At 37.3% G+C, this 27,574-nt stretch overlaps 1 protein-coding gene across 3 annotated transcripts; it reads right to left on the minus strand.

Moving 5' to 3' along the window:
• Positions 1-5,059: 5,059 nt before the first annotated feature.
• On the minus strand, positions 5,060-26,359 carry LOC137026271 (N-acetyllactosaminide beta-1,3-N-acetylglucosaminyltransferase 3-like). Of its 3 annotated transcripts, none has more exons than XM_067393551.1 (2): positions 26,286-26,359; positions 5,060-7,628 (listed from the first exon to the last, which is right to left on the minus strand). In XM_067393551.1, the coding sequence occupies exon 2, from the start codon at positions 7,624-7,626 to the stop codon at positions 6,481-6,483; it is 1,146 nt and encodes a 381-aa protein (XP_067249652.1). In that variant the 5' UTR covers positions 7,627-7,628; positions 26,286-26,359; the 3' UTR covers positions 5,060-6,480. The 3 variants fall into 3 exon arrangements, with proteins under 3 accessions (XP_067249652.1, XP_067249654.1, XP_067249651.1); XM_067393553.1 differs by having other exon boundaries at positions 26,281-26,296; XM_067393550.1 differs by lacking the exon at positions 26,286-26,359 and adding an exon at positions 8,994-11,183.
• Between the last annotated feature and the right edge of the window lie 1,215 nt (positions 26,360-27,574).

Here is a 27,574-nt window from a genome sequence, read left to right on the forward strand (position 1 = left end):
CAATATACTTGGGACTAAATTGGCACACTTTTAAGTATATAAAAGTATACTTTAAGTGTAACAGTAGTAAACTTTAAGTACACAACTAGTTTACAACTACATTTTTCATTTGTTCTGCAACTACAAGTGAACATACAGGTATACTGATAGTTAATACAAGTTAATACTTGTAGCACTTGAAGTATACTCTTAAAGTATACTCAAGTAAACTAGTTTAATAGTTGTATACATGTAAGTTTTTATTAAGTTAATTTAATATCATACTTGTAGTTTACTATTTATATATTATTTTTGCACTTTAAGTATACTGCTATGTAGGTATTAATATTTACTTGAATATAACTTTAACTGTATTTTAAGTAGATGTATAATACATTTTAAGTACATTTTTTAAAATAAACTTTATTTTACAGTCCTTGTTACAAGTTACAGTAGTGGTCAGAATTATTGGCACCCTTGGTAAATATGATCAAAGATCATATAAATCGGCAAAGATCATATAAATCAAAAAATAAATTTGCATTGTTTATCCTTTTGATCTTTAATTCATAAAATTAGCAAAAGTCTAACCTTTCATTGAAAAAAAAGAATTGAAAGTGGGGGGAAAGTCACATTATGAAATAAAAAACATGTTGGCCACAATTATTGGCACCCTTTTATTCAATAATTTTTGTAACCTCCATTTGCCAAGAACACAGCTCTCACTCTTCTTCTATAATGCCTGATGAGTTTGGAGAACACCTGACAAGAGAACAGAGACCATTCCTTCATGCAGAATCTCTCCAGATTCCAGCTCCATGCTGGTGCTTCTTCTCTTCAGTTCACTCCACTCATTTTCTTTAGGGTTCAGGTTGGAGGACTGCGACGGCCATGGCAGAAGCTTCATTTTGGGCTCAGTGACACATTTTTGTGTTGGTTTTGGATCATTGTCCTAATGGAAGATCCAACCATGGCCCATTGTTGGATTTCTAGCAGAAGCGGTCAGGTTTTGAATTTTTATCTGTTGGTATTTGATAGAATCCTTGATACCATGTATCTGAACAAGATGTCCAGGACCTCCAGCAGAAAAATAGGCTCACAACATTAAAGATCCAGCAGTATATTTAACCGTGGGCATGGGGTACTTTTTTATCCATGTGTGCACCAAACCCATCTGGGTTTGGTGCCAAAAAGGTCATTTTTTAGTTTTATCTGACCATAGAAGCCGGTCCCGTTTGAAGTTCTAGTCTTGACTGACAACTGAATATACTGGAGATTGTTTCTGGATAAGAGCAGAGGATTTTTCTTGAAAACCTCCTGAACAACTTGCGGGGATATAGGTGCTGTTTGATAATTTTTTTTAGGCTTTCTGAGACTCAAGACTCAATTAATCTCTGAAATTCTCCAGCTGTGATCCTTGGAGAGTTTTTGGCCACTCAAACTCTCCTCCTCACCATGCATTACTACCATTTAGACACTCGTCCTCTTCTAGATTTGTAACATCTTTAGTTGATTGGAACTTCTTAATTATTGCCCTGATGGTGGAAATGGGGATTTTCAGTGCTTTAGCTATTTTTTTTACAGCCACTTTCTATTTTGTGAAGCTCAACAATCTTTTGCTGCACATCAGAACTATATTCTTTGGTTTTACTCATTGTGATGAATGATTACGTGAATTTGGCCTTTGTGTTTCCTCATGTTTATACTCCTGTGGAAAAGGAAGTCATGGCTGGACAATTTCATGTTCATGATCACCCTGGTGTGCTAAAAAAAATGTAAATATGAATGGGAATATACTTCAGAGATATTTTACTCATAAAATATTCTAGGGGTGCCAATAAGTGCCATAAGTTAGAGCCAAAGTGTTTTGGAGAAAGCATTTATTTCATAATCTGATTTTCCCCCCACTTTCAATTCTTTTCCTTCAATGAAATGTTAGATTTTTGCTAATTTTATGAATTAAAGATCAAAAGGATAAACAATTCAGATTTATTTTTACAGTCATTTTTGATCATATTTACCAATGGTGCCAATAATTCTGACCACCACTGTACATGTTACTATTGTAATTACAAAAAATTGTGCTTAAATGCAACTAACCATAAAGCATATATATATATATATATATATATAATGAATATATCTGTTTTCTTTATAAATCAATATTTTTAAACAATGTAAGTTTATGAGACAGCATGTAAAAATGTGGGGGAAAAGTAGACTATTTAGTAGGCTACTCAATCAAAAGAGTAAACAATACAAGCCAAGTATATATGGCAAGCCGTTTTAACATTTAATCATTTAAACCGACTAGTCTCTATTTTCATGCTACTAGTACTTATTTTTTAGATACTAGTATCTATTCCATTAAGTACTAGTACTTATTCATTAGCTACTAGTGCTTATTCTTTAGGTACTAGTACCTTTTTAAAAGATACTAGTACTTATTTATTAGATACTAGTACTTATTTTTTAGATACTTCTTATTAAATAGACACTATTACTTATTCATTAGACCCTAGTGCCTATTAAATTGGTACTAGTACTTATTTATTAGATACTAGTACTTATTCATTAGATACTACTACCTATTAAATAGATACATCTGATGCCGCCCCCACACTGCTGAGAGCGACAGTTAGATGAATATGTAAATATGTGCCATGCACTTTCTTCTCAGTAACAAAATAAACACAACAAAAAAGAGAAAACAGCAAGCATTTAGTATAGAGAGCATAAGAAAAGTGTCTAATCATAACAGCATGGGAATGTTAGCACGAGCTCTGCAAAGTAGCACTCCAGTCACGTCACGTCTTCATATAGCACTTTATTTAATAGATTGCTTAAAATCAAGCAGCTTTACAGTATCAAACATGAAAAACAGTGTCAGTGCCTCATTTTTTTTTACAAGCACAACTTCATTTTGTACTATAAAGCGGCTATCCAGTGTGTTCATGTTTTCACCCGTGGAGATCTTACCTCGACGAACTCACGAAATGAGTTAAAGACTCATTTGGCCCTTTGGCAAGCCGTTTCGAACTTCCAAAAAGAACACAAAACGAACTTCGTTTTGGCCTGATTTTGTTTGAAATGACGTCACATCAGTTCGTTCTTTGATTTCGTTTGAAGTACGTTATACTGGGGCCTTTAGGTTCCAGCATTTATGTTTTAGATACTAGTATGTATTATTAGATACTAGTACTTAGTCATTAGATTCTATTTCTTATTTTTTAGATAATCGAACCTATTAAATAGATACTAGTACTTATTTAATAGATAATAGTAGTTATTTATTAGGTACTAGTACTTATTTATTAGACACTAATATCTTTTTTAATTGTAGTAACATTTCTTATCTTATCAGTCACAACTGCTTTTTTACTCTTATAGTCTTATATTATGACTAGTCAGAATGGCCACTTTATAGCTCAATTAAAACTCTTACTAGTATAATAAAAAAAAAATCTTACTAGTAACATTTGGAATAAATACTAGTATATAATAAATGTGTTCTAGTATCTAGTAATAGGTACTAGTATCTAAAAAATAAGTACTAGTACCTAATAAATAACTACTAGTATCTAATATATATGTACTAGTCACAATTGGAATACATACTAGTCAGAACTGAATAGTTGATATCTGAATGACAGATCCCCATAGAAGTCAATGGCAAAAAATTGAAATGTGTTACTAGTATCATTAGATAGTTACTAGTCACTACCAAAATAAGTACTAGTATAATGAATAAGTACTAGTATCTTTTTAAAAGTATCTAAAGAATAAGCACTAGTAGCTAATGAATAAGTAGTACTTAATGGAATAGACACATCAAAAAAATAAGAATTAGTAGCATGAAAATATAGATACTAGTACGGTTTAAGGATTAAATGTTAAAACAGCTTGCCATAAAGAAATCTTAGAATATTTATACTTGTAAGTAGACTTGTGCCGATATTCGGTAATGCGATAAATCGCGATAATGAATATGCACGATATTGTAATCGTCGGCACTTCAGAATACCGTAAATAATAATTTATTACCAATTATTAATTTTTTATAAGGCAATTAAGAATACTTTACCCATCAATCATATAAAATGCACAACACCGCTGTATTCTGCGTCAAAAGGACACACGCTCAGATGTAAACAATCCCAACGTGCACGAGAAGCACATGGCGGAACCAGTGAAGGAGACGAGCTGAATGAAAGTGCGCGTTCACTCTCTGACAGCAGAGGGCGCTGATGGCACAGCAGCGTGCAGCGGTTACCACGGAAACCATGCAAACAAAGTAACTGCGCTAGTGAAGTTTTTAAAATGCTTCAAACAGCCATTCATTTTTTTGTAATCTCAGTGTTGTTCATCGCGTGTATTTTTAAGTATATTTCTGAGAAGTACATAAAAAGTAGACTGAAAGAATACTTAAAAAAAAAAAAAAAAAAGAGGTTAGTTTAAAAGTTTAAATATTTTAAAAGAAATATACTAATAGCATACTTGAATATAGCATACTTTTCTTTTTTGTAAGGGATCCTTGCACATAGTTCACCTTTTGACATGACCGAGTTCGAATAAACCTTTTCCTTCAGCCAAAACTAATGTCATGCCCTGCTAAACAATTTAGAGAGAAGAGCTTTATAGAACTGAATTCAATATGGAGGAGTGAAATAAAGATTTGTGCATTTAATCTGATGAACTATTCCTGTAATGGAACAATAAGCCTGCTTCCTGCAAATGATGCCTATTATGAGCTAAATTGTTCACTGGGAACAAAGAGTTGCTCCCCCCAAACCCCCCACCCCCCATGTAACTTAAACTGGGGAGTGAAATTCTTGATGTGTTTAAGTAGTTAAATGCTTGACTTGATTTTCTAAAAGACCATTCGTGCTCAAGTGTTAAAAGGGTTAGTTCACTCCAAAATCATTAATTACTCAGGCTCATGTCATTCCATACCCGTAAGACCTTCGTTCATCTTTGAACACAAATTAAGGTATTTTTGATGAAATCCAAGGGAATCTAACTCCTCAGCAATTTAACCTAAAATAAAATACTTTAAAATACTGAGTACGGCGTTCTGACGTATAACCTGGAAGCGCTGAACTTCAACAGCATAGGAGAATGACACAGAAGAGAAGATATTGTTGAATAAAGTCATTATTTTTGTTTTGTTTTTGCGTACAAAACATATTCTCGTCGTCATCGCTTCATAACATTAAGGTTGAACCACTGTAGTCACTTGGACTATTTTAACGATGTCTTTAGTACCTTGTGGTGGTTAAATCGATGATTAAATACTGATTGTAATAGATAACTGATAATTATGATGTCAATTTTTTCAGTATTCCACCCAAGAAAGACAAAATAGAAGATTGTGTGCCAAGTATGAAAAAAAATGACAAAAATGCTATAAAGAACATAATTTGTTTTAATTAGATTTACTTGCTAACTATCAGAATGGATGTAAGGTAAGAAAGTTAGTAGTTAAGTTAGTAAAAAATAAATTATTGCTAAAAATAAAAAAATAACAGTAAGTAAGTAAACTTTTATTTATATAGCACCTTTCACAGATATAAAATCACAAAGTGCTTTACAAAAGTATAATAAAAATTAGGCTAAATCATAGACAGCACAAAGAAACACTTAAATTGGGGTAATGAGGGAAAAAGAGGTTTGACATATTGGGAATCTGCAACACATCAAAAAAACAAAAATCCCCATATTTTACCATCTTTGATGGTTCTTCAGTGCTGTGTAATGTATCCAGTCTTCACAGATAAAAATAAAGATACCTTTATGGAGTCTGACACAAGTAATTTTGGCTCAAGTAAGTCAAGAAAAATATGCAAATAAAAGCATTCAGCTCATATTTCCTGCTGTTATTTCCTGGTTTCTTGCAGTCGCAAATGCAACAAAAGCGCCTGGAGAAATGTATCAGATTAACATTAAGATTCTCCTCAAAACGAATCAGAAAGAGCTTTACTGCCAAGTAAAAAGTAACAAATAAAACACAATATAATGTACACTTAAATATTCAAAAAAAGCAGAACCATCCCAAAACTTATAATTAACCAACAAGTAGGCCTATTTGCACTTTGTTACAGTACATCACTGTACTTCTTAAAACATTCAGAGGTGTTAAAACCTTCATTTGCAGCAGTCATTTAATGCATAGACTGTGTGTGCAAGTGAATGGCCCTTCATACACTTAATTAACTATCCTGATAAAATTAGATTTAAATTTTAATTTATGCATAAAAACCACGAAGACTACAACTACTACTGCTGAGAAAGGAATCAGCCACCCTTTTCATTTCAGATAAAGTGCAATATACCACATCTTTTATCTGAGAAGTGAAATTGGTAAAACCCGGTGTAGAAAAAAATGTTAATTCATATAAAAACATTCAATTAAAAATAAACTTGATCACATCGACTCCAGCCAGCTATTATGTTTCCCTTTAAAATTAATCACACACCCTGTGCTTTTGTTTATAGGCTTCTCTAAGATGCAGACTTTGTCTTTCCACATTGCAAATGTGGGTTTTGTATTTCGTTCCACATCACAAAAATCATGTGCGGCAGAAATCTGTGGACTAAAATGATTTCTCTGTAATAGCAAGGGTGAAATTTGTCGACGTCCCCACCTGGGACATTCAGACCAGTAGTTCTTACACCAAAGTGGGATGTAGGTTTGAGGCCAGCCTTTTCCAAACACATTCCCATGTAAACATCATCAATGGGCAACACCGTTATAGAGTGAGACATTTTGTAGATTGTTCTGGCCGTGAAGCCGGAGAGAAGAAAGCCTCCTCCACCACAGTATGGAGGATAGCTCTCAGACTCCTGAACCTGCACCGGGATATAGTATTTACTTGAGGAGTGTCTAATAGGCGCTTCGTTCTGGATGAGGTGCCCGGTAAAGAGATGTTTGCTTCCATCATTGTCCTCTTGACCTTTAAGATACTCAACCATGTTAATCGTATTGGCAAAGATGTCATCGTCCCCGTTTAGGAGAAATCTAGCATTTGGGCACCATCTTTCCATCCACTCTAAGAAAAGGATCTGCTTCAATGTGAGGTTAAAGAACGAATCATTGAAGTCCCACTGCAAAATGTCCTTGTTCTCATTGTTCTCCAGCCTCAACAGCTTATTCAACCTGCGCTTCTCATAGCCAGTTTTTGTTGTTCCGATTATGAAGACCCTACGGATCCACACACCTTTGTACAGTCTTTCCTCAGCCCATGTTTTCCGCAGGACTTCTCGTCGATCGTAGTTTTCTGGAGAACTCTTGATGACCAGCAGAAGAAAGACGTCTGCAGAGTTCAGGGGTCCGCCACACTTATCAGGCTGGTCAAGCAGCATGGGAAAATTCCTACAGTGTCTGTAAAGCAGGAAATCTTGGATATGACCTGGCAGAGTAGAAAATCCAATCACATTATAAGCAGACGTATTCTGTTGACATTGTGAAAACAAAGGCTGGGGAGTTTCGGATCTGAGCAAATCGGTTTGATGACGGAGCATCTCATATGTGTCTTTGCTATTCAGTGTCACGTTGTCTTCAGTGTCATATTTGTTGATGAAAATGAAGAGGCACACAACACCTGTGATGATTAATGCTATTGTCTCTTTTTTATTTCTCATCTTCATACCTGTTGAAGAACAGAGACACAATTCACAGTGTGAGCACCAAAGTTCACTCAACCAGGATTTTTCAGACCCAGTCACAATGGACCCTTCGCTAAGCCCCGCCCTCCTTAGTTACTGTTGCTACGCCTGTCAAGCTTTCGAGCCTGGCAAGTCATTTACAGTATGCACCGGTGTCAGACATTTTCAAGGAGATAATTAGTCATTTTTGGCGAACAGGTGAAATATCTGAGAAAGCAAGACAAAAGGGACTGCAGTATGCATTCGAGGGATATATCCACGACTAGAAAATAATTTTATCAAAATTGAAGCTTAAGCTCCCAGCGCAAGCAGCAGCCGCCTCATATGCTGACATTTCAAATGGGAAACACACAAAGGAAAAGCTTTGTTCTTCCACAGCAGGTTAAGTGAAATTTGTGAAAATAACCTAATAACCATAAGTATTGTGGAATAAACACAAGATGTTAGCCTGACCACTTTGCAATGAGAACATTCTCCCGCTTATATTTTTAGCAGGCCAGGCTAACGTAACTCCGTCTTGCCTTTAATCATTTTATTTCACGTCCAAATATATGAATTATGAACAAAGAACCGTCATTCTTTCCAAGCAATGATGTGCTGAGTTAGCTAGCTAGCTAACCTAGCCGTCAGATTGTCCTACCTGGGCTTACTGCATATGCATCAATATTACATCATTGTTGTCATGATAAATAACACACAATGACTGTATTTGCATTATTGTAAGGGTAGGTTTAATGTTGGGTAGGTGTATATGTTAATAAAGCCATAGACCATCACTCTGGAAGCACAATCTGATAGGTAACGTTAGCATTTTTCAGATTTTGTCCGATTTTGCTAACGTTACCCACTGTTTCAATGGGAGGTAGCAAAATCTGACAGGGTAGCACAAATTTTCAAAAGACCGGCATTTCTCCCCTTGGGTTTTAGGTTTCGGGAAGGGAAAAAAATTCAAACTTTTAGGATACCGGGTATCAGGTTAACACAATCCATAAGCGCAACGCTTCGGCATGTTCCCTCGCTCGAAAGCTTGACAGACCTCCCGCGCCTAGTAACGGTTGCTAAACCACGGTTTTCGGGCGTGGCTTAGCAAAGGGTCAATGCAAGGCTGTACTCTAAAAAAAAAATGGTGCTATTTAGTACTAAAAGTGGGTCTTTGGCTCTCAATCATAGCATAACAAAAAAAAGTTCCCAACCACTTACTTAGATAAACAGTTAATACGAAAAGCATAGGATGTAGTCTTTTTTTTAAACTGCGAGAGGCGTTACACATTCTTTGCAATATGGAAGGCGGTCTGGCAGAAGCTAGATATTTTACTATACAAGTTGTTAAATGTGGATATTTTTCTTACACAAATGCATCACTTCGCTTCAAAAGGCCTTTATTAACCCCCCGGAGCCATGTGGAATATGTTTATGATGCATGGATGCATTCTCTTGTGCTTCACACTCGTTGGTCCCGCTCACTGCCATTATAAAGCTTAAATGTGTCAGGATATTTATTAATACAACTCCGACTGTGTTTAATGCAAAGAAAACAAGTTTATATTCATTTTTAAACAACACAATACAATATATATAACTGTAACTAGTTACAATTCATAACTTCATATACAGTCATAACTGTGATTGCATTCACACCTTTTCCATTAAGCGACAATAGTTGACCCCTTATTATTAATTTTCCAGTGTTTTTTTTTTTACCTTAATACCGTTTTAAAATACATTATTATGTTATAAAAAGTAGGGCTGCACGATTAATCGGACGATTAGAAAAAAACATTCAAATCGCACTTAAACAATTTGGCTTAGTACGATTATGAAATCGCAAAGCAGCGATTTTTTTTTATGCGCGGCTTATCAACGAACTATGGCTGCAAATGCTAATCCATCTGAAAGCACTGAGAGTTTGAATTGCTTATAATGTGCATTTGAAAAAACAACACGCGTCAAAACATCTTTCCAGACATGAGAAGCATTTATTAACATCTTGTCCAACAAAAGACACATTTAATAACATGTTTTTACTCCAAACTCACTTCATAACGACAGTTGAGCATCCTTCTGTGAGATGATGTGGCTTCTTACACAGAATAAGGCAGTAGTGTGTTTATTATCAAAACGTTTCAGTCATGTTTAATCAATCAAAACGTTTCAATCTTCTGTTTATTCAGCTACAGCGATAGTATGGGATTTCCTGACGCGTGTTCTACTTCGGCAGCAGGGCATATTTGAGTTTCTGCACAAGAGCGCCCTCTGGCTTTCAGATGAAGAAGCATTTACTACTGATCATAGAATGGTACAGCTCTGACAAGCTGCGTATAAAATAAAATAATCTCAGCTTTTGCTTTTTGCTTTTGATAAATCGTGCAGCCCTAATAAAAAGGTTCAATAGAGAAATATGCAATGATGGTAAAAACGAAGTGATACTTTTAAATATTAAAGTAAAACCACCAGTAGGTGGCGCTAAGTCACTGTCTTAGTGAGTGAGTCATCGAGTCATTCATTCATTCAGTAATGAAGCAAGTGGCTGTATTTGTGAATGAGTCATTGAATCATTTACTCATACGATTCGTTCAGAGCACAGATTCATTCCCAAATCACCACTGCGTGTTGCAGTTGTTGTGCCGAATTTTATTGGAACTATTATTTCGTTGCAAAATCGAGAAAACAACACTGACAATACTCTGTTTAGAATTGAATTGGGGGGGCGGGCATTCTTGTTTGTATATTATCAACGTTAAAAACAAGAACTCGCAGGGTTTTTGTAGCGAAGAGAGTCGATCTCTATGCACAGTGTTTACAGGCTATTTGTTCTTCATGCTAGTAAGTGCTAAATCCCCACTTTTATAATGTACATTCTCAAGAATGGCAGTAATGTAGCAATACATTTTGCCTGTTAGTGCTCGGTTTTATTGTTATTTTAAGTTGGGGTAGAATTAAATGAACAGCAAAATTCAGCATTTTGTTTGCGTACCCCCTCTTGTCATCTCATGTAGGCCTACCCCAGTTTGAGAACCATTGGACTAAATAACGCCACTTTAATTTTGAGGTAGGCCCAGGGGCGGCGCTAGGGGTGGACTACGGTGATAAGAGTTTTTTCAAAAGCCACGGATCTTTCAGGTTTGAGGTTTCTTAACAGTGCAGTCAAAATATCATTTTTCTAATCTCTCTTAAAATATGTTAAACAGTTCAGTGTCGCTTTTCTGCAGTATACACCGATACTGGCAGCGCTTTCTCTCTCTTCTCTCCGAGTTCACACACACTGCAGTTAAACACAGACACGCTTATGGAAAGACGTTTTAACATTTAAAAGTTAAGTTCGACTATCTATGGAAAGCCGAAATTAACGTTGTAGATATCACCAACGTCTTTCTGACTAGTCGTAATTACATTTTGGATAGTCGGAATTGTCATTCAAGATATCTGTAACGTAATTGTGACTAGTCGAAACGACAGATAGAGATATTTGTAATGCAGTGTTGACTAGGCAAAACTGAATTACAGATATCTGCAATGAGGTCATTGAAAACAACATTCAACTTGTCACACATCTTAAATGACAATTGCAGATATCCGTAATTCAGTTTTGCCTAGGCAGAATGAAGGTTAAAGATATCTCAAACAAACGTCATTATGACTAGTGACGGCATGGTGCCAATCAGTGCCAATTACGAGTTAACAGGTGCAATTTGAGTGATTAGAACAACAACACGCTCTGCTCCTGCCTAAAAGTGCCGGCCTGATTTGCATAAAGATATCTGCAACATCATTTCGCCTAGTCAAAACTCTAATTCGAGATATCTGCAATTACATTTTGACTAGGCGGAATGAAAGTTATAGATATCTCAAATTTCAGATATCTCTAATCAAAATTCATTTCAAGATACCCATAACTTGATAATAGATATCTACAATTAAATTATGACTATCCCTAACTCCAGTTTGAGATATCTACAACGCCATTTTGACTAGTCATAATTCCGGTTACAGATATCTACAACATAATTTTGCCTAGTCAAAACTTAATTTGAGATATCTGAAAAGGAATATGTAGATATCTTGAATTGAGTTGAATTAAAGATATCTCGAAATGGAGTTGTGACTAGTCAGAATCAAATTACAGATATCTACAATTCAGTTACAGATATCTGTAATTCACATAGTGGATATCTGCAACTGAATTGTAGATATCTGTAATGATAAACCCCATACAAATGAATGGCAAAAGTGATGTCATTTGTCCTAGGAAGAATGTCTTTGTGGATATCTGATATGACAATTATGGATAGGAAGAATGTAGTTGCGGAGATCCTAAATGTTCTTTTTGATGAGGCAAAACTGAAATACAGATATCCGCAACACATATCCGGTCTATCTGTTAAATGTTAAAACGGCTTGCCATACACGCCTCCTGTCACTCACTCAGAGCAGCGGCAGGCTTTGACACTCTCGTTCAGTCCGGTTGAAGGGTGTTTGTTATGATATAACAACTGATATGACAACTTTAGCAGATTTGTCAGCTAAACATTCATTCACTGTTTCCCATTAATTACCCTATGCCGCCATCCCAGCTAACAAAATTACGTAACTGTTGTGTAATTGCAACGTAATCTAGTGACCAAAGTTTAGTCATGGCGACGTAACTAGTTACGATTTTCCAGAGAAACATGCGCGCCGCCATCTTTACAATAGTCTCTGAACTTCCGTTTTCGCAGTAGCCCTGTGTTACGTCCCAGAGTGTTTTGGTGTGTCACTGTCATATCCCTGTGTGTGTTCTGTGCTGTGTTGTGCCCTGTTTCTCTCCTTCACTCTCTTACTCCGGTTAATTGCCACCAGCTGCAACTCGTTGTGAGCATGCCTGAGTCTGAGCAGAGCTGTATAAATGGTGCATTCTGAAGATCCTGCGCTGAGGAACACTTCTCCCCAGCCTCAGAGTGGAAACTGAATTGTTTGCCTGAGTGTACTGTGTGTGACTGAGGGTTAACAGTTTTGAGTTGGGTGTGGGCCTATACTTTTTCTGTGTGCTAGCATCATTCTTTAGCCTGCTTTCGGGTCAATCCATGTCTGGGTAACTAGAAGGTATTGTATCATTTAACTCTTTAATTATTATTGGGTTACCTGGGAATCATAGGGAGAGAGTGCCTTTTTGTGTAATTGTTTTCTCCTGTTTATTGTTTAAAGAGGGAGATCAGGGAAGTTTGTGTTGTTGTTTTCATCTTTGTTTTTGAGCAGGGTAAGTAGATTCCTTAAACCTTAGTTAGCTCCAGTTTTGTTTGTTATTTTAGGTATACTCTCTCCTGAAGATTTATTCCCTCATGTTCTCCTCTTGGTAAGCTTTTTGGTATAAGGAAATAAACATTTTGACTTTCCTTTAAAGTGGTGTTGTGTTTTCCCTCTGCGACTGAGGCTGAAGTGTGTCCTCCTCGTTTTCTTTTTTTTTTCATCCTTGCGTTACCTTTTCTAATAAGTTATTTTCTTGTTACCTTCCCTTCTAACTCCTAGACTAGGAGGGGAACGTAACAATTGGGGGCTCGTCCGTTCCTGTTACTAATAACGAGACACTCATATTCGCCGGTAAACCTACTTTTTTTAAACTCTTTGGCATTTTTTTTTTTTTTTTTTTTTTTTTGTGTGGTGGAGGAAACTGTGGTATTAAGATGGAGTTTGATTTGGTTGCATTCACTCTCTCTCCTACCACAGAAGTCTTTGAGCATTGTAGGAAAAAGGATTTATTGTTGATTGCTAACTTTTTCAATATTACTGTTCCTGCAGACGCAGTAAAACCTGTTATCAAGCAAGTGCTTTGTGAAAAACTTGAAGAGATGGGGATTTTGCCAGAATCCTCTGCCAGGGAGGAGGTTTCGCCTGACGTAGCAGAGGGAGCGGTGTCAGATGATGGCCCTCCTAGTGTCCCTGTGGTAGAGCCTTCTGGTGACCCATAGTCAAGTCAAATTTATTTATATAGTGCTTTTACAATTGGTAATTGTTCAAAGCAGCTTTACATATTAGAAGCACAGAAGAAGGGAAGTGGTTAAAAATAAGCTGTACAACCAAGTGTGGTAATATGTAACATATACAAGATGGTGCTACATTAAGCCAATGTCGGCTGACTCCCAGGGGTGGAAAAAAAACCCCTAGGAGAAAAACCCAGCGTGCTAGCACTGGGGAAAAAAGTCCTAGGAGGGGAAAAAAACCCTTGGAAGATATAGATATAGATATAGATATAGATATAGATATAGATATAGATAGATATAGATAGATATAGATAGATATAGATAGATATAGATAGATATAGATAGATATAGATAGATATAGATAGATATATATATATGGAGATCAAAATCTGAATTACACATTTTTATTATAGAGATTAAAAATAGATTATATATAAATATATGTAAGCGGATACGGGGATTAAAAATCTGAATTATAGATGCAGCCAGAACTGGGTCTGTAGGCCCATTGTCTCCTGGGCTACGTTGTAGTCAGGTCCAGACACAGGTTCTCCATCTGATCTGGATACGGCCTGAATCCAGCACCCGGCAAACCTCAGGATAAGCAGAGAGACAGATATTAGCAGAGATGCCATTCTTATTCTGATGTACAGGTATATCTAGTGTTATAAGAAATGTTCTTGGTTCCGGCCGACCTAATTATTGCAGCGTAACAATCCTTTAACGGATTTGAAAAATGTTAATGTATTTATAATGTGTTATGTGTATGCAAGAGCAAAGAGATGTGTTTTTAGTCTAGATTTAAACTGACAGAGTGTTTGCTTCCCGAACAATGCTAGGAAGATTGTTCCAGAGTTTAGGTGCTAAATAGGAAAAGGATCTGCTGCCTTCAGTTGATTTTGATATTCTGGGTATTATCAACTGGCCTGAATTCTGAGATTAATTATATCAAGAAGTGGACCTACGACCTCTGGAAGCATTTCTTTCAGTAGTTTAGTCGGCATTGGGTCTAACATACATGTTGTTGTTTTTGATGATTTGATAACTTTAGATAATTCTTCTCCTATACTGGCAAATGATTCTAGTTTTACCTCAGGGACACTACAGTGCACTGTCTGAAGCGAAACTGTAGACCGTTGCATGTTTTTAATTTTCTCTAATATTATCAATCTTGCAAGTAAAGAAGTTCATAAAGTCATTACTGCTGTGCTCTATGGAAACGTCAGCAGTTGAATCTCTGTTTCTAGTTAATTTAGCCACTGTGTCAAATAAATGCCTAGGATTATGTTTGTTTTCTATTAAGAGATTTGAAAAATAAGTAGATCTAGCATTTCTTATAGCCGTTCTGTACTCAATCATTTTTTCTTTCCACGAAAGGCGAAAAACTTCTAGTTTTGTTTTCTTCCAACTACGTTCAGCTTTTCTAACAGCTCGTTTTAGAGCCCGAGTGTGCTCATCGTACCACGGCGTTGGATTAGTTTCCTTAATCTTTAGACGTAAAGGAGCGACTGCATCTAATGTGCTGGAAAAGAGAGAGCCAATAGTTTCTGTTGCAGCATCGAGTTCTTCTAAGTTGTCTGGTATACTAAGGCGATGAAACTGCTCGGGGAGATTATTTATAAAGCAATCTTTAGTGGTAGACGTGATGGTTCTACAATATTTATGGCTGGGTGGTGGATTTGCAGGCTTGGCTAATTGTATTATACACGAGACTAGATAATGATCTGATATATCATCGCTCTGCTGTAGAATTTCAACAGCATCAATATCAATTCCATGCGACAGTATTAGATCTAGGGTATGATTACGACAATGAGTGGGTCCTGACACGTGTTGTCTAACTCCAATAGAGATTAAAATGTCTACAAATGCCAATCCAAATGCGTCTTTATTATTATCTACATGGATATTAAAATCACCAACAAGGACTTTATCCGCAGCCAGTACTAACTCTATCAAAGAATTTGCTGATTTCCTATCAAAGTCAGTATGGTGCCCTGGTGGCCTGTATACAGTAACCAGCACAAATGTCAACTTACATAATGTTACATAAAGCACCATCACTTCAAAGGAATTATATTTGAAATTCTTTTGAGTGATTCTGAATATATTACTATAAATTACAGCAACCGCTCCCCCTTTGCCTTTCTGTCGAGGATTGTGTCGATAATCATAACCTTGAGGACTAGATTCATTTAAAGAAATGTAATCGTCTGGTTTTAGCCAGGTTTCTGTCAAACACAGCAAGTCTAGTTTATTGTCTGTGATCATTTCATTTACAATAAGTGCTTTTGAAGAAATAGATCTAATATTCAGTAACCCAAGTTTTATCATTTGTTTATCTGATTTATCTGTGATTTTCATTTTTTGAACATCAATTAAATTTTTACCCTTAAAAGGTTTCGGAAGTTTTTTGTATTTACTAGTTCGAGGTACAGACACAGTCTCTATGTGATAATATCTAGGTGAAAGAGTTTCTATGTGCTGTGAATTATTTGAGTTCTGTGACGTGAGGCGGCTAGCAGACGGTCGGTTTAGCCAGTTTGTCTGCGTCCTGATCTGGGCCCTGGTTTGTCAAGTTTCAGCTCTAAGACTATTTGCCAAATTTCTAGATAGAAGAGCAGCACCATCCCGGGAGGGATGAATACCATCCCTTTTCAACAGATCAGGTCTGCCCCAAAAGCTTTTCCAATTGTCTATGAAACCTATATTATTCTGCGCACACCACTTAGACAGCCAGCCATTGAGTGATGATAACCTGCTAACTATCTCATCACTCCGAACAGGAAGAGGGCCAGAACAAATTACTTTTGCTGACATTGAATTTGCGAGTTCACACACCTCTTTAATGTTAATTTTAGTGATCTCCGACTGGCGAAGTCGAACATAATTTGTGCCGACGTGGATAATGATTTTAGAATTGCTAGCGTTTAAGATGAAAGAGCTTGATTACATGATTAAGAAACAAGAACATCAGACAATGCTCGTTAAACTGCGTGTTATAGAGGCAGAAACTGATCGTGATATTCGATTACGTCAGTTGGAACATAAGGTGCTCGAACCGAAAAGTAAACCTGTACCTTTTGCCTCGTTCACGAAGTATTTCTGCTAGCTCTCCGTCGTATACCCATTCTGCAACACCTCAAGATTCGCATGAGGCCGAAGCCAATGCAAATTTTGATGTTCGCAGGTATCTGAAACTTGTTCCGCCATTTAGGGAAAGCGAAGTGGATGCTTATTGTTACATTCGAGCACATAGCCTTGAAGTTGCATTGGCCTAAAGATGTGTGTGCATTGTTATTGCAGTGCAGCCTTTCTGGGAAAGCCCAGGAAGTTTCTTCTGCTTTACCACTAGAACAATCACTTGATTATGACATTGTGAAGGCTGCGGTACTTGGAGCATATGAATTAGTACCGGAGGCGTACAAAAGTTCCGCTCGCATGCCAAAACTGCCAAACAGACTTGCGTTGAGTTCGCCTGAGAAAAGCGCACGCTGTTTGAAAAGTGGTGTCTTTCTAATCGAATCCCTGCTTTTGAACAACTTCAGGAGCTGATTTTGCTTGGAGTTCAAGAGTAGTGTACCTGAGAATGTGGTAATTCACTTAAACGAACAGAAAGTGACTTCTATAGTTGACGCGGGCGGCTGTTTTAGCGGATGAATTTACGCTAACGCACCGAAACGTATTCGTTACACCACGACGTAATGCAATGTTTTCGACTAGCATTAATATGGACCAGGATGTGAGATCTGTCTTGTCCCACACTAAACCTAGCACACAACTAAATTCGCCCCGTAAAAGGAATGTCAAGCGGGCTTGCTTTTTCTGCCTGGACCCAAATCATATAATTTCTGAGTGTCGGGCTTGGAAACAGAAAACTGCTGCTTCACACCCTAAAAGTGCAGCGTTGGTGCACACTGGCAGTAATACTAATTGTGGTACAGAGACTGTTATGAGTGCGTATCAGCCATTTTTACTGGATGGTGCAGTGTCTCATTCACCTGACGCAGTGGGTAAGCCGGTGAAGATTTTAAGAGACACTGGATCAGTCCAGTCGCTTATCTGTGAAAAATCGTTACCAGCTTCAAGCGTATACTCTGGCTCCAATATCCTAGTGCGAGGGATTGGCATGGGCTGTCTTAGCTTGCCATTACATGACTTGTATCTCACGTCAGATTTGGTCACAGGCCCTGCTACACTTGGAGTTTGCTCACATCTACCAGTTGATGGGGTAGATGTTATCCTAGGGAATGATCTTGCGGGTGGAGATGTTTTTCCTAGACCACTGGTAATTAGTGAACCGGCTCAAAATGAAAATGTCGCTTGCGGAAAATTTTCCTGCGGTCTTTCCTTCATGCGCAGTCACGCGGGCCCAAAGTAGAAGGCTGGGAGATGTACTTGATCTCTCTGAGAGTTTCTTAGTTGACTCAAATAATCATGATGTAACTCCAGAGAAGGCTGAAGTTACAGGAACCTGCTAAGTGGCTTTTGTACCTGAACTAAAGCCTATTTTAGAAGTGGGCAGGGAACAATTGGCAATTGCTCAGAGAACAGACTCTTTAGCAACCCTTATTGGGACTGTTGCGAATTTCAAAAGAAAGCCTCATGATAAAGTAAGGTATTTTTGGGAAGGGGAAGTTTTAATGCGGAGGTGGAGACCCCTTGCTCGTTCTTCCCTTAATGAAATTCAGCAAATTGTTCTTGTTCTGCCTCAACAGTATAGGGAGCCTGTACTGAAAATCGCTCATGAACATGTACTCTCAGGACACTTGGGAGTTACCAAGACGTTCAAACGAGTGTCCCGCTACTTTTTCTGGCCAGGGCTGAAGTCAGCTGTATCTAAGTTCTGCCGCTTGTGTGCTGCTTGTCAAATAGCGGGAAAACCGAACCAAAAACTTCCTATTGCTCCGTTGCGGCCTATCCCTGTTATGCACGAACCCTTTGAGCGCCTGTTGTTGGACTGCGTGGGCCCTTTGCCTAAATCAGAACCTGGTCACGAATACATTCTGTCCATAATGTGTACTTCTACACGTTTCCCCGAAGCAATTCCTCTGCGCTCTATAAAAGCCCACATCATTGTCCGTGTACTGATCAAGTTTTGTACTGTTTTTGGATTGCCAAAGGTCATACAAACTGACCAGGGTACAAATTTTACTTCAAAACTGTTCACACAGACTCTAACTCAGTTCATAATTAGACATGAACTGTCGAGTGCATACCACGCACAATCGCAGGGTGCTGTGGAAAGGTTCCACCAGACTCTCAAGATGATGTTGCGTACTTACTGTCTTGCTTTTCTCTCACATCTAGAACCTGTTGAGTCTGATCAGATTATCCAGCTAATGCATCGGTACTCACCCCTATTTTCTGATGTGCCAGGGAGAACCACTGTTCTTGAGCATGACATCAATGTAGGCTCCGCTAAACCAATCAAGCAGCACTCCTACAGAGTTAACCCAAGTAAGCGTCACATAATGAAAACCGAAGTCGAATACATGTTACAGCACGGCCTGGCTCAGCATAGTCAGAGCCCATGGAGCTCACCGTGTCTGTTAGTTCCAAAAGCAGATGGCACATACCGGTTTTGTACTGACTTTCGTAAAGTGAACGCAGTAACGAAGCCTGACTCTTTTCCACTGCCCCGTATGGAGGATTGCATAGATCAGGTGGGATCAGCCAAGTTTGTTACAAAACTTGACTTATTAAAGAGTTACTGGCAGGTGCCCCTCACTTCCCGTGCTGCCGAAGTTTCGGCATTCATTATGCCAGATTACTTCCTGGAATACTCTGTCCTCGCCTTCGGAATGAGAAATGCACCAGCCACTTTTCAGAGGCTGATGCATATTTTGTTGGGTGATGTACCTAATTGTGATGCTTACCTTGACGATATCATAGTCTATACTGAGTCATGGGAAGACCATATTAAAAACCTGGAGAAAGTCTTTGAAAGGTTAAAACTTGCATCGCTAACCCTAAACCTGTCTAAGTGTGAGATGGGTAAGGCTACAGTAACCTACCTAGGGAAAAAGGTAGGCCATAGCTGGGTGAAACCTGTGGAAGCTATTCAGTTTCCTAAACCTAACAACAAGCGTGAGCTTTGCCGGTTTCTGGGAATGTCAGGCTACTATAGAGGTTTTTGCAGAAACTTCTCTGCTGTAGTTGCTCCCCTCACAGACCTCCTTAGCACAACGAGAGTGTTTAGTTGGAGCCGTGACTGATCGAGCATTTGAAGCTGCTAAAGACCTGCTGTGCAATGCCCCTGTGTTAGCTGCACCTAACTTCAAATTGTCGTTCAAGCTACAGGTAGATGCAAGCCACTTCGGTGCGGGAGCTGTCCTTATTCAAGAGGATGCTCAAGGCGTTGAACACCCTGTGTCGTATTTCTCCCGCAAGTTCTCAAAGGGCCAGTTAGCATATAGCACAATTGAAAAGGAAGCATTGGCTTTATTGTGGGCTGTACAACATTTTGAGGTGTACCTTGGGAGTAGTGCTCTACCTGTGATTGTATATACAGACCATAATCCTTTAACTTTTCTGTCCAACATGTCTTCCTCTAACCAGCGTTTGCTGCGCTGGGCTCTCAAGCTTCAGGATTTCAATCTCCAGATCCAGCACATCAAAGGCAAAGACAACATTGTGGCTGATGCTCTGTCCAGATCTGTTGAGATGACAACCTAGGTGCTGTGCATGTTGGGGTGGTGATACAGAAACCTTATTGAACCATGGTCTGTAATCTTAGTGGTGGGGGTGTTACGTCCCAGAGTGTTTTGGTGTGTCACTGTCATATCCCTGTGTGTGTCCTGTGCTGTGTTGTGCCCGGTTTCTCTCCTTCACTCTCTTACTCCGGTTAATTGCCACCAGCTGCAACTCGTTGTGAGCATGCCTGAGTCTGAGCAGAGCTGTATAAATGGTGCATTCTGAAGATCCTGCGCTGAGGAACACTTCTCCCCAGCCTCAGAGTGGAAACTGAATTGTTTGCCTGAGTGTACTGTGTGTGACTGAGCGTTAACAGTTTTGAGTTAGGTGTGGGCCTATACTTTTTCTGTGTGCTAGCATCATTCTTTAGCCTGCTTTCGGGTCAATCCATGTGTGGGTAACTAGAAGGTATTGTATCATTTAACTCTTTAATTATTATTGGGTTACCTGGGAATCATAGGGAGAGAGTGCCTTTTTGTGTAATTGTTTTCTCCTGTTTATTGTTTTAAAGAGGGAGCTCAGGGAAGTTTGTTGTTGTTTTTCATCTTTGTTTTTGAGCAGGGTAAGTAGATTCCTTAAACCTTAGTTAGCTCCAGTTTTGTTTGTTATTTTAGGTATACTCTCTCCTGAAGATTTTTTCCCTCATGTTCTCCTCTTGGTAAGCTTTTTGGTATAAGGAAATAAACATTTTGACTTTCCTTTAAAGTGGTGTTGTGTTTTTTTTCCCTCTGAGAGTGAGGCTGAAGTGTGTCCTCCTCATTTTTTTTTTTTTTTTTTTTTTCTCATCCGTGCGTTACCTTTTCTAATTTATTTTCTTGTTACCTTCCTTTCTAACTCCTAGACTAGGAGGGGAACGTAACACCCTGTATATTTCTATGGCATCGCTGTTGAAGAATAATTAGCTGGTGAAGTGGATTTACGTGTTGTAGAGTTAACAAAAGTTATCATGTATGGAACGCGAACGGGGCCAAATGTCTTTAAACGAAACGCGTGACTTCTGACCGTGTCAACACGCACTATTTGTTTGCATTAATGCGGCAATTTTTTTGTGTTGTGTGTGTAGACGTGCACATTCTGGTCATGTTAAGGCGTCAGTTGTCGTCGCGTTACTTTAGTACATGTAAAGACGCACAGTTTTACCATGTTAAGACGACAAATTTGAACGTGTTTCTTAACATGCACATTCTGTACATGTTGAAGTGTAATATATTATATTTTATATATATAATAAATAATAAATATTATATATATTTTTTTTTTAAAGCAGACTTACCTTTTTAGATGTAAATTACATACATATTAATATCAAACATTAATTAATTGCTTAACTGACTACTGTGCTAGCGTAAAGTAGCCTTATGTTACAATGTATATTAAGTAGGCTAAATTCTCAATATTATACAATTATAATTTATCTATATGGGTTTTTGTTTGTTTGTTTTTTTTTAAAGTTAAGCTATATATAATTTCTAAGTGTATGAAGGCTAATTTACACAGCACATATTTATAACTGAATACACATACACCGTGAACAAAGTGAACTTTATTCACTTTCACATAGCCTAATGTTTTTGTAATTTGGTGTTTAGTTGGTTGTATAGTTTGTTTATACTGTTCTGTCTCTTTTGTTTCCAGGAACATCATATTGGCTGCTGCAGGCTGATGAGTTCTATAATAAAATTACTTCATTATATTTAAAATGTGTTTTGATATTCATTTTATTTGTATTAGCCTTCATACACTTATTTTTTTTTTTTTTTTATTCTTTCTGTACAGCACTTTGGTTCCACTTGTGGTGTTGAAAGTGCTTTATAAATAAAGTTGAGTTGAGTACCCATAAACATGTCTTTAGGAATCCATAAGTTATAGAGACAAGAATAACTTTGTGAAACCTTTGGTGGCAGTTTCCCAGACAGGGTTTAAATTAAGACAGGAATCTGCTTAATCGTGTTTTTAGAAATAAAATGGCTTTCTGAAACACAGATTAAGTACAGATTACTAACAAACAAACTGAAACTGATGTGAATTTTTTTTTTTTTTTTTGCATTAAAATAATTGTCTTTTGGGTTTTTTAATGGCAGTCTTTTTTGCTGCCATTTATGCTTCTCGGTCCCATGCAATTTTAAGATTTTCTTGGTTCATTCTATATAGGCGACCTCTGTCACAGTTTGTTTTACAGTTTTTACAAATTGCTTGGACACTAAAAGTGTGACTTGAGGCTCACTCACTGAAACCATTCACTCATGTACAGAATTTTAAGACCAAGTCTGCAAAACTACAAGCACATTATATGCTTTAAGTTTTGGAAGATCATTTAGTCCATCTCTGCAAGATGGACATTTCAGGATAAGAGATGGACTAAAAGTGAACTCCCACACCTTACTGCCAGATTCTGGAAGATAAATTCTTCAAACAGTGGTACAAGAGGATGTGGTGCTGGTCCTTCAGGAGTCACTCTCAAGCTGTCTGTCTATAAGGCCTATAAAAACCCAGTCTTCATGTACTTTATAAGACTTCAGCTTATGATTCAATGTTGAAACCAAATCTACGCCTTTGCGTATATACCAACCAGGCCATACGTACCATCGCATCACATATGCACATATAGTCTCAAATACAACAATTTCATTGGCTGCTGTGTTGTGTTGTCGTGTTGACGCGGACAAATAGTGTGTGTTGACACGGTCAAAAGTCACGCGTTTCGTTTAAAGACATTTGGCCCCGTTCGCGTTCCATAATCATGAGCATTGTAATGTTTAAAGCGGGTGTCTTATCAAATGACAGTAGAACGGGAAGATTTTAAAATGAGCAGTTCATTCATAAATACATAAGATCGCTGTGGAAATACAAGCCAGAAGTCAAAAGACAACGAGCGCAGCGCTGAAAAGGGGCGGGGCTACATAAGGTCTATACGTCGCCACAACGTAACTTTGTGACGTTGCCAGTTAGTAACTGCGACGTTGTGGTAACGTTGTGTATCAATAGTTGTGTGTTAGTAATCTGTTGGTAATTTTTATATTTATTTATTTATTTATTTTTCTATGGGCGGACATGCAGTAGTTTAACCTAATTTATGTCCTCATTTGCCCAGACTAATTTAAAGGCTATTCCAACAGCTGTGGACGATGAATGCATAGCTCAAAATGAATTCAATTCTTTTGTTTTGAAAAACACACAAAAATCCAAATAAAAATAATAAAATACACCCAAACTACAAATCAAACATATAGCCTACAGCAACATAAAATAAAAGCATTCAAGACGTTTACATGCAGTATTATTAAAAACACGCTATGCTAGCATAACATTTTGCTAACATATATTTCAGACGATCAAAGAAAGATAGCCTACCATATAATCACAGAGGTAAAAATATTAACAAAAGTAATTTTCTTAACCAATCTGACGCAGTTGTTGAACTTGAAACTGACGAGAAACACATTATTTCATAATGAACCGAAAATTTAAAACATAGCCTACATTAATGGTCTCTAACGTTGTATTTTGCCATCGAACTAAAATCGAAACCGTGGTATGGCTTTGTGCCTTTATAAAACAGAAAAAAAAGACAGCGATAATACAGTCTGTTTGTGCTGCGTGTTTTAAATAGAAGTGCGCACATTTGCTCAGGAGATCAGCTGGTGATCAAAATAATAGCTTAAGGCAGTGTTTCTCAAACTGGGGTACGCGTACCCCTGGGAGTACGTATGTGACAAAAGGGGGTATGTGAACAAAATGCGGAGTAGCCTAGTTACTTTACCATACCTTAAAATAATATTAAAACCGAGCATGTATTTCTAACTGGCAAAATGCCGTAAATCCATTACATTTAATCAAATTACATCATGTTTTGCAGTCTAAAATGACTGCATCCACAGAAGCAGCATGCATATGATAGATTGCGTGCCGAATCTGCTGCCTTAAATCGCGCTAAATTACTGCCGTTCTCGACAATGCACCTTTGTAAAAGGGGGAATTTAGCACTTGCATGAAGAACAAATATAGACACAGATAGTGGATTTATATCAATTTAAGACTCAAACTTTCTTCGATACAAAAACATACCTTGTGTGAGTTTTTGTATTTAATGTTGGTAACGAGGAAGAATGCAATTGACTGCAAACGTGCATTATTATACAACAGGCCAAAAAACAAAACGTACATTTTAAACACAGTACTGTCAGTATTTACTCTATTTTGCAACGAAAAAATATTTCTAACGAAAACCAGAGCAGAACTTCAACACACGAATGGGGCTTTGAACGAATCGTGAGAGTCAATGATTCAATGATTCATTCACAGCCACTTGCTTCCTTACTACTCGATGACTCACTCATAAAAACAGTGACTTGCTGCCACCTACTGGCAGTTTTAGTTTAATATTTAAAAGTATCACTTCGTTTTACCGTCATTGCATATTCCTCTATTAAATTGTTTTTATTTAAAACATTATTTATTTTACAAAGTTATTCATAGACGTAAAAATATGCACTGGGAAAGGGGGTGATGCAAAAACTTGAGAAAATGAGATCCAGGCAGTAGATATAAGTAGATATAATAAAAATTATTTATTCATTACAATTAAATTTAGCCTCACACGCAAACTTTAATCGATAGTGAAAATACTTAATAAAACCAAAAGGTAAAATAACCATCATAAAGTATTAGTCAATAGTTAATAATAAAATTTAGAGTATTGTAAAATCCAGAGTATTGTATCTAATAGATGAAGATCAAAAAGAGCAATAATTAAGACATTTGCAGATAAGAGACAAGAAGTAGAAGAGAGCAAAGGAGGGAAAAAGCGGAATTATCAATGACTTGGTCAGCTTTATACCATCAACATATAGGGAAATTTACATCCCACTGAAATTGATGTTTTTGTTCAAAAAGAAAAGGTTAATTTCACCCATTACGTCATCTACTGGTCCAGTGTCAAAAATAGAGAAAAAAGTTGTTTTGACCCCCTTTGGGGAATTTTGCATTTTGACATATTTTGATCAGATTCAAATTCAAAGTTGATTCTGCTGGCGTCCAATGTCTAACCACAAACGTGTCAGCGTGACCTGTCACACTGGAGCACTTGAAGAACAACTGAACATAGCAATCTTAAATATAAAATAACCATAAGGGTACAATATCAAGTAAATACTTGAAAATATGATAAGTGATAATATATAAAGTATGAGTACATAAATAAATTAAAGCAAAAGTAAAACTGATAAATCATAAGCAATAAATGATTAAAAAATGAATATTAATAAATGTGCATGAATATGAATATCGACCATTTCGGATCCACCAGGGGGCAAATATTGTCCCTTAATGGAAAAGGTGTGACTGCAGTCGAATTGGAGAGAGGGGGAGTACGCAGAAGGATGGGAATCCCTTCAGGGGATACTCCACGCTAAAAAAGTTTGAGAACCACTGGCTTAAGGGTTTATCTCTTGCGAGTGAAGAAATTAGTACAAAAGTATTGTGATTTCCCTATACTGTATTGTAAAGTAACTACTTATAAAATGTTAATTTATCCAGACGTGCTCTAATTATCAGTGGTTCGAATCTGCCCTCATATCGTTTTTTCCCCTCATAAAGTTCAAAGAATTTCATTAATGTTTGTATATCAAGAGCAAGGACATGTCTGTGTGCATTTTGTAAGTGATTTCCCTGGAAAGAGTGCTAGATTGACGCGTAGTTTCTCTCATTTACAAAACTGTTTCGTTCAATTTGACATATACATGCGAGAATCATACCATAAAACCAATGAAGAATAATCAAATTAAGCTATAAAACAGTAACAGTAGCAGAATACACATATCTTGTCGGTGTTAGGTTCATTTTCACGACAACGAGCGAAAAGCAAAATTATTTAACCGCATTTAAAATTAAATCAATTCTTAAAACCTACATTTGAGAAAAGAAAAAAACACAGATTAAATTGTTTAGTGATCTAAACGAACCAGATAGAAAACATATTTTATCTTACCTGACCTTTTAGCTTCTTCTTACATCAACACAAGTAAGTCTTGGGGTTTTGTTCATGTCAAAATGCGATTTAACAACCATCCCACCCCTTATTCACTGCTCAAACTCTCCTCGTAATGAGGAAATCCACACGAGCTTCAGTAGTTCAGCTGTCTCTAGAGGAAAAACTGAAAGAATAAACAGCCAGAGAGGCAGTCTCTCAAAACTGGTGTGCTGCCTACATAGACAGCACGAGGAACAATGCTATCAAGGTAGCCAGCTTAATTTGTAATCATTTGTAAAAAGTAAATAAATAAATAAAAATAAATAAATACATAAAAAATGTATAGCTAATGTATCAATTTAACACACAATACATGCTAGAGTCATACCATAAAACTCAATTATTAACTAAAGGGTTAGTTCTCCCAAAAATGAATGCTGTTCCAAACAAGTAAGACCTGCATTCATCTTTGGAACCCAAATTAAGATATTTTTGATGAAATCTGAGAGCTTCATAACATTAAAGGGATAGTTCACCCAAAAATGAAAATTTGATGTTTATCTCTTTACCCCCAGCGCATCCAAGATGTAGGTGACTTTGTTTCTTCAGAACACAAATGATGATTTTTAACTCCAACCGCTGCCGTCTGTCAGTCAAATAATGCTAGTGAATGGGAACTTCTGCTATAAATAAAACTTGCATAGACAAATCCAAATTAAACCCTGTGGCTCGTGACGACACTTTGATGTCCTAAGACACAAAACGATCGGTTTGTGTGAGAAACCGAACAGTATTTATATGATTTTTTACCTCTAATACACCACTATGTCCAACCGCGTTCAGCTCTCGGTTAGTAAGGTCTGATCGCGCTCTGACAACGGCAGTGATGTCTCGCGCATATACTTCAATGAGAGCGAGACATCACTGTCATTGTCAGAGCGCGATCAGACTTGTTTTTTCTAACACAAATACTTCCTTGTTAGTCCAATAAAAGCTTTAATTGACACCAGACCCAGCAGGATTTACAAAGTGGGGATCTATGACATCAAAGGAGTATGAGGTTTCTGCGGAACAAAAGTGGGCGTTTCTGTATTTGGGTGTTTTCAAACTGGTCGGTGTTTATATATCATGCAATGAAAATGATCCCCTTCAGTAATGCAACACCATATAAGTAACTGTGTTAAATCTAATGCCTGATCCAATATTAATGATTCATGTACAGTCAGATGTTCTGACTAAACATCAACTTTATTTTGTTTCTGTGGTGTTCTTTACAAAATATTCATTTTAGATAGTAGCCGCTGTCATACAC

The sequence above is a fragment of the Chanodichthys erythropterus genome, chromosome 9, assembly GCF_024489055.1.
Source record: "Chanodichthys erythropterus isolate Z2021 chromosome 9, ASM2448905v1, whole genome shotgun sequence".
NCBI lineage: Eukaryota > Metazoa > Chordata > Actinopteri > Cypriniformes > Xenocyprididae > Chanodichthys > Chanodichthys erythropterus.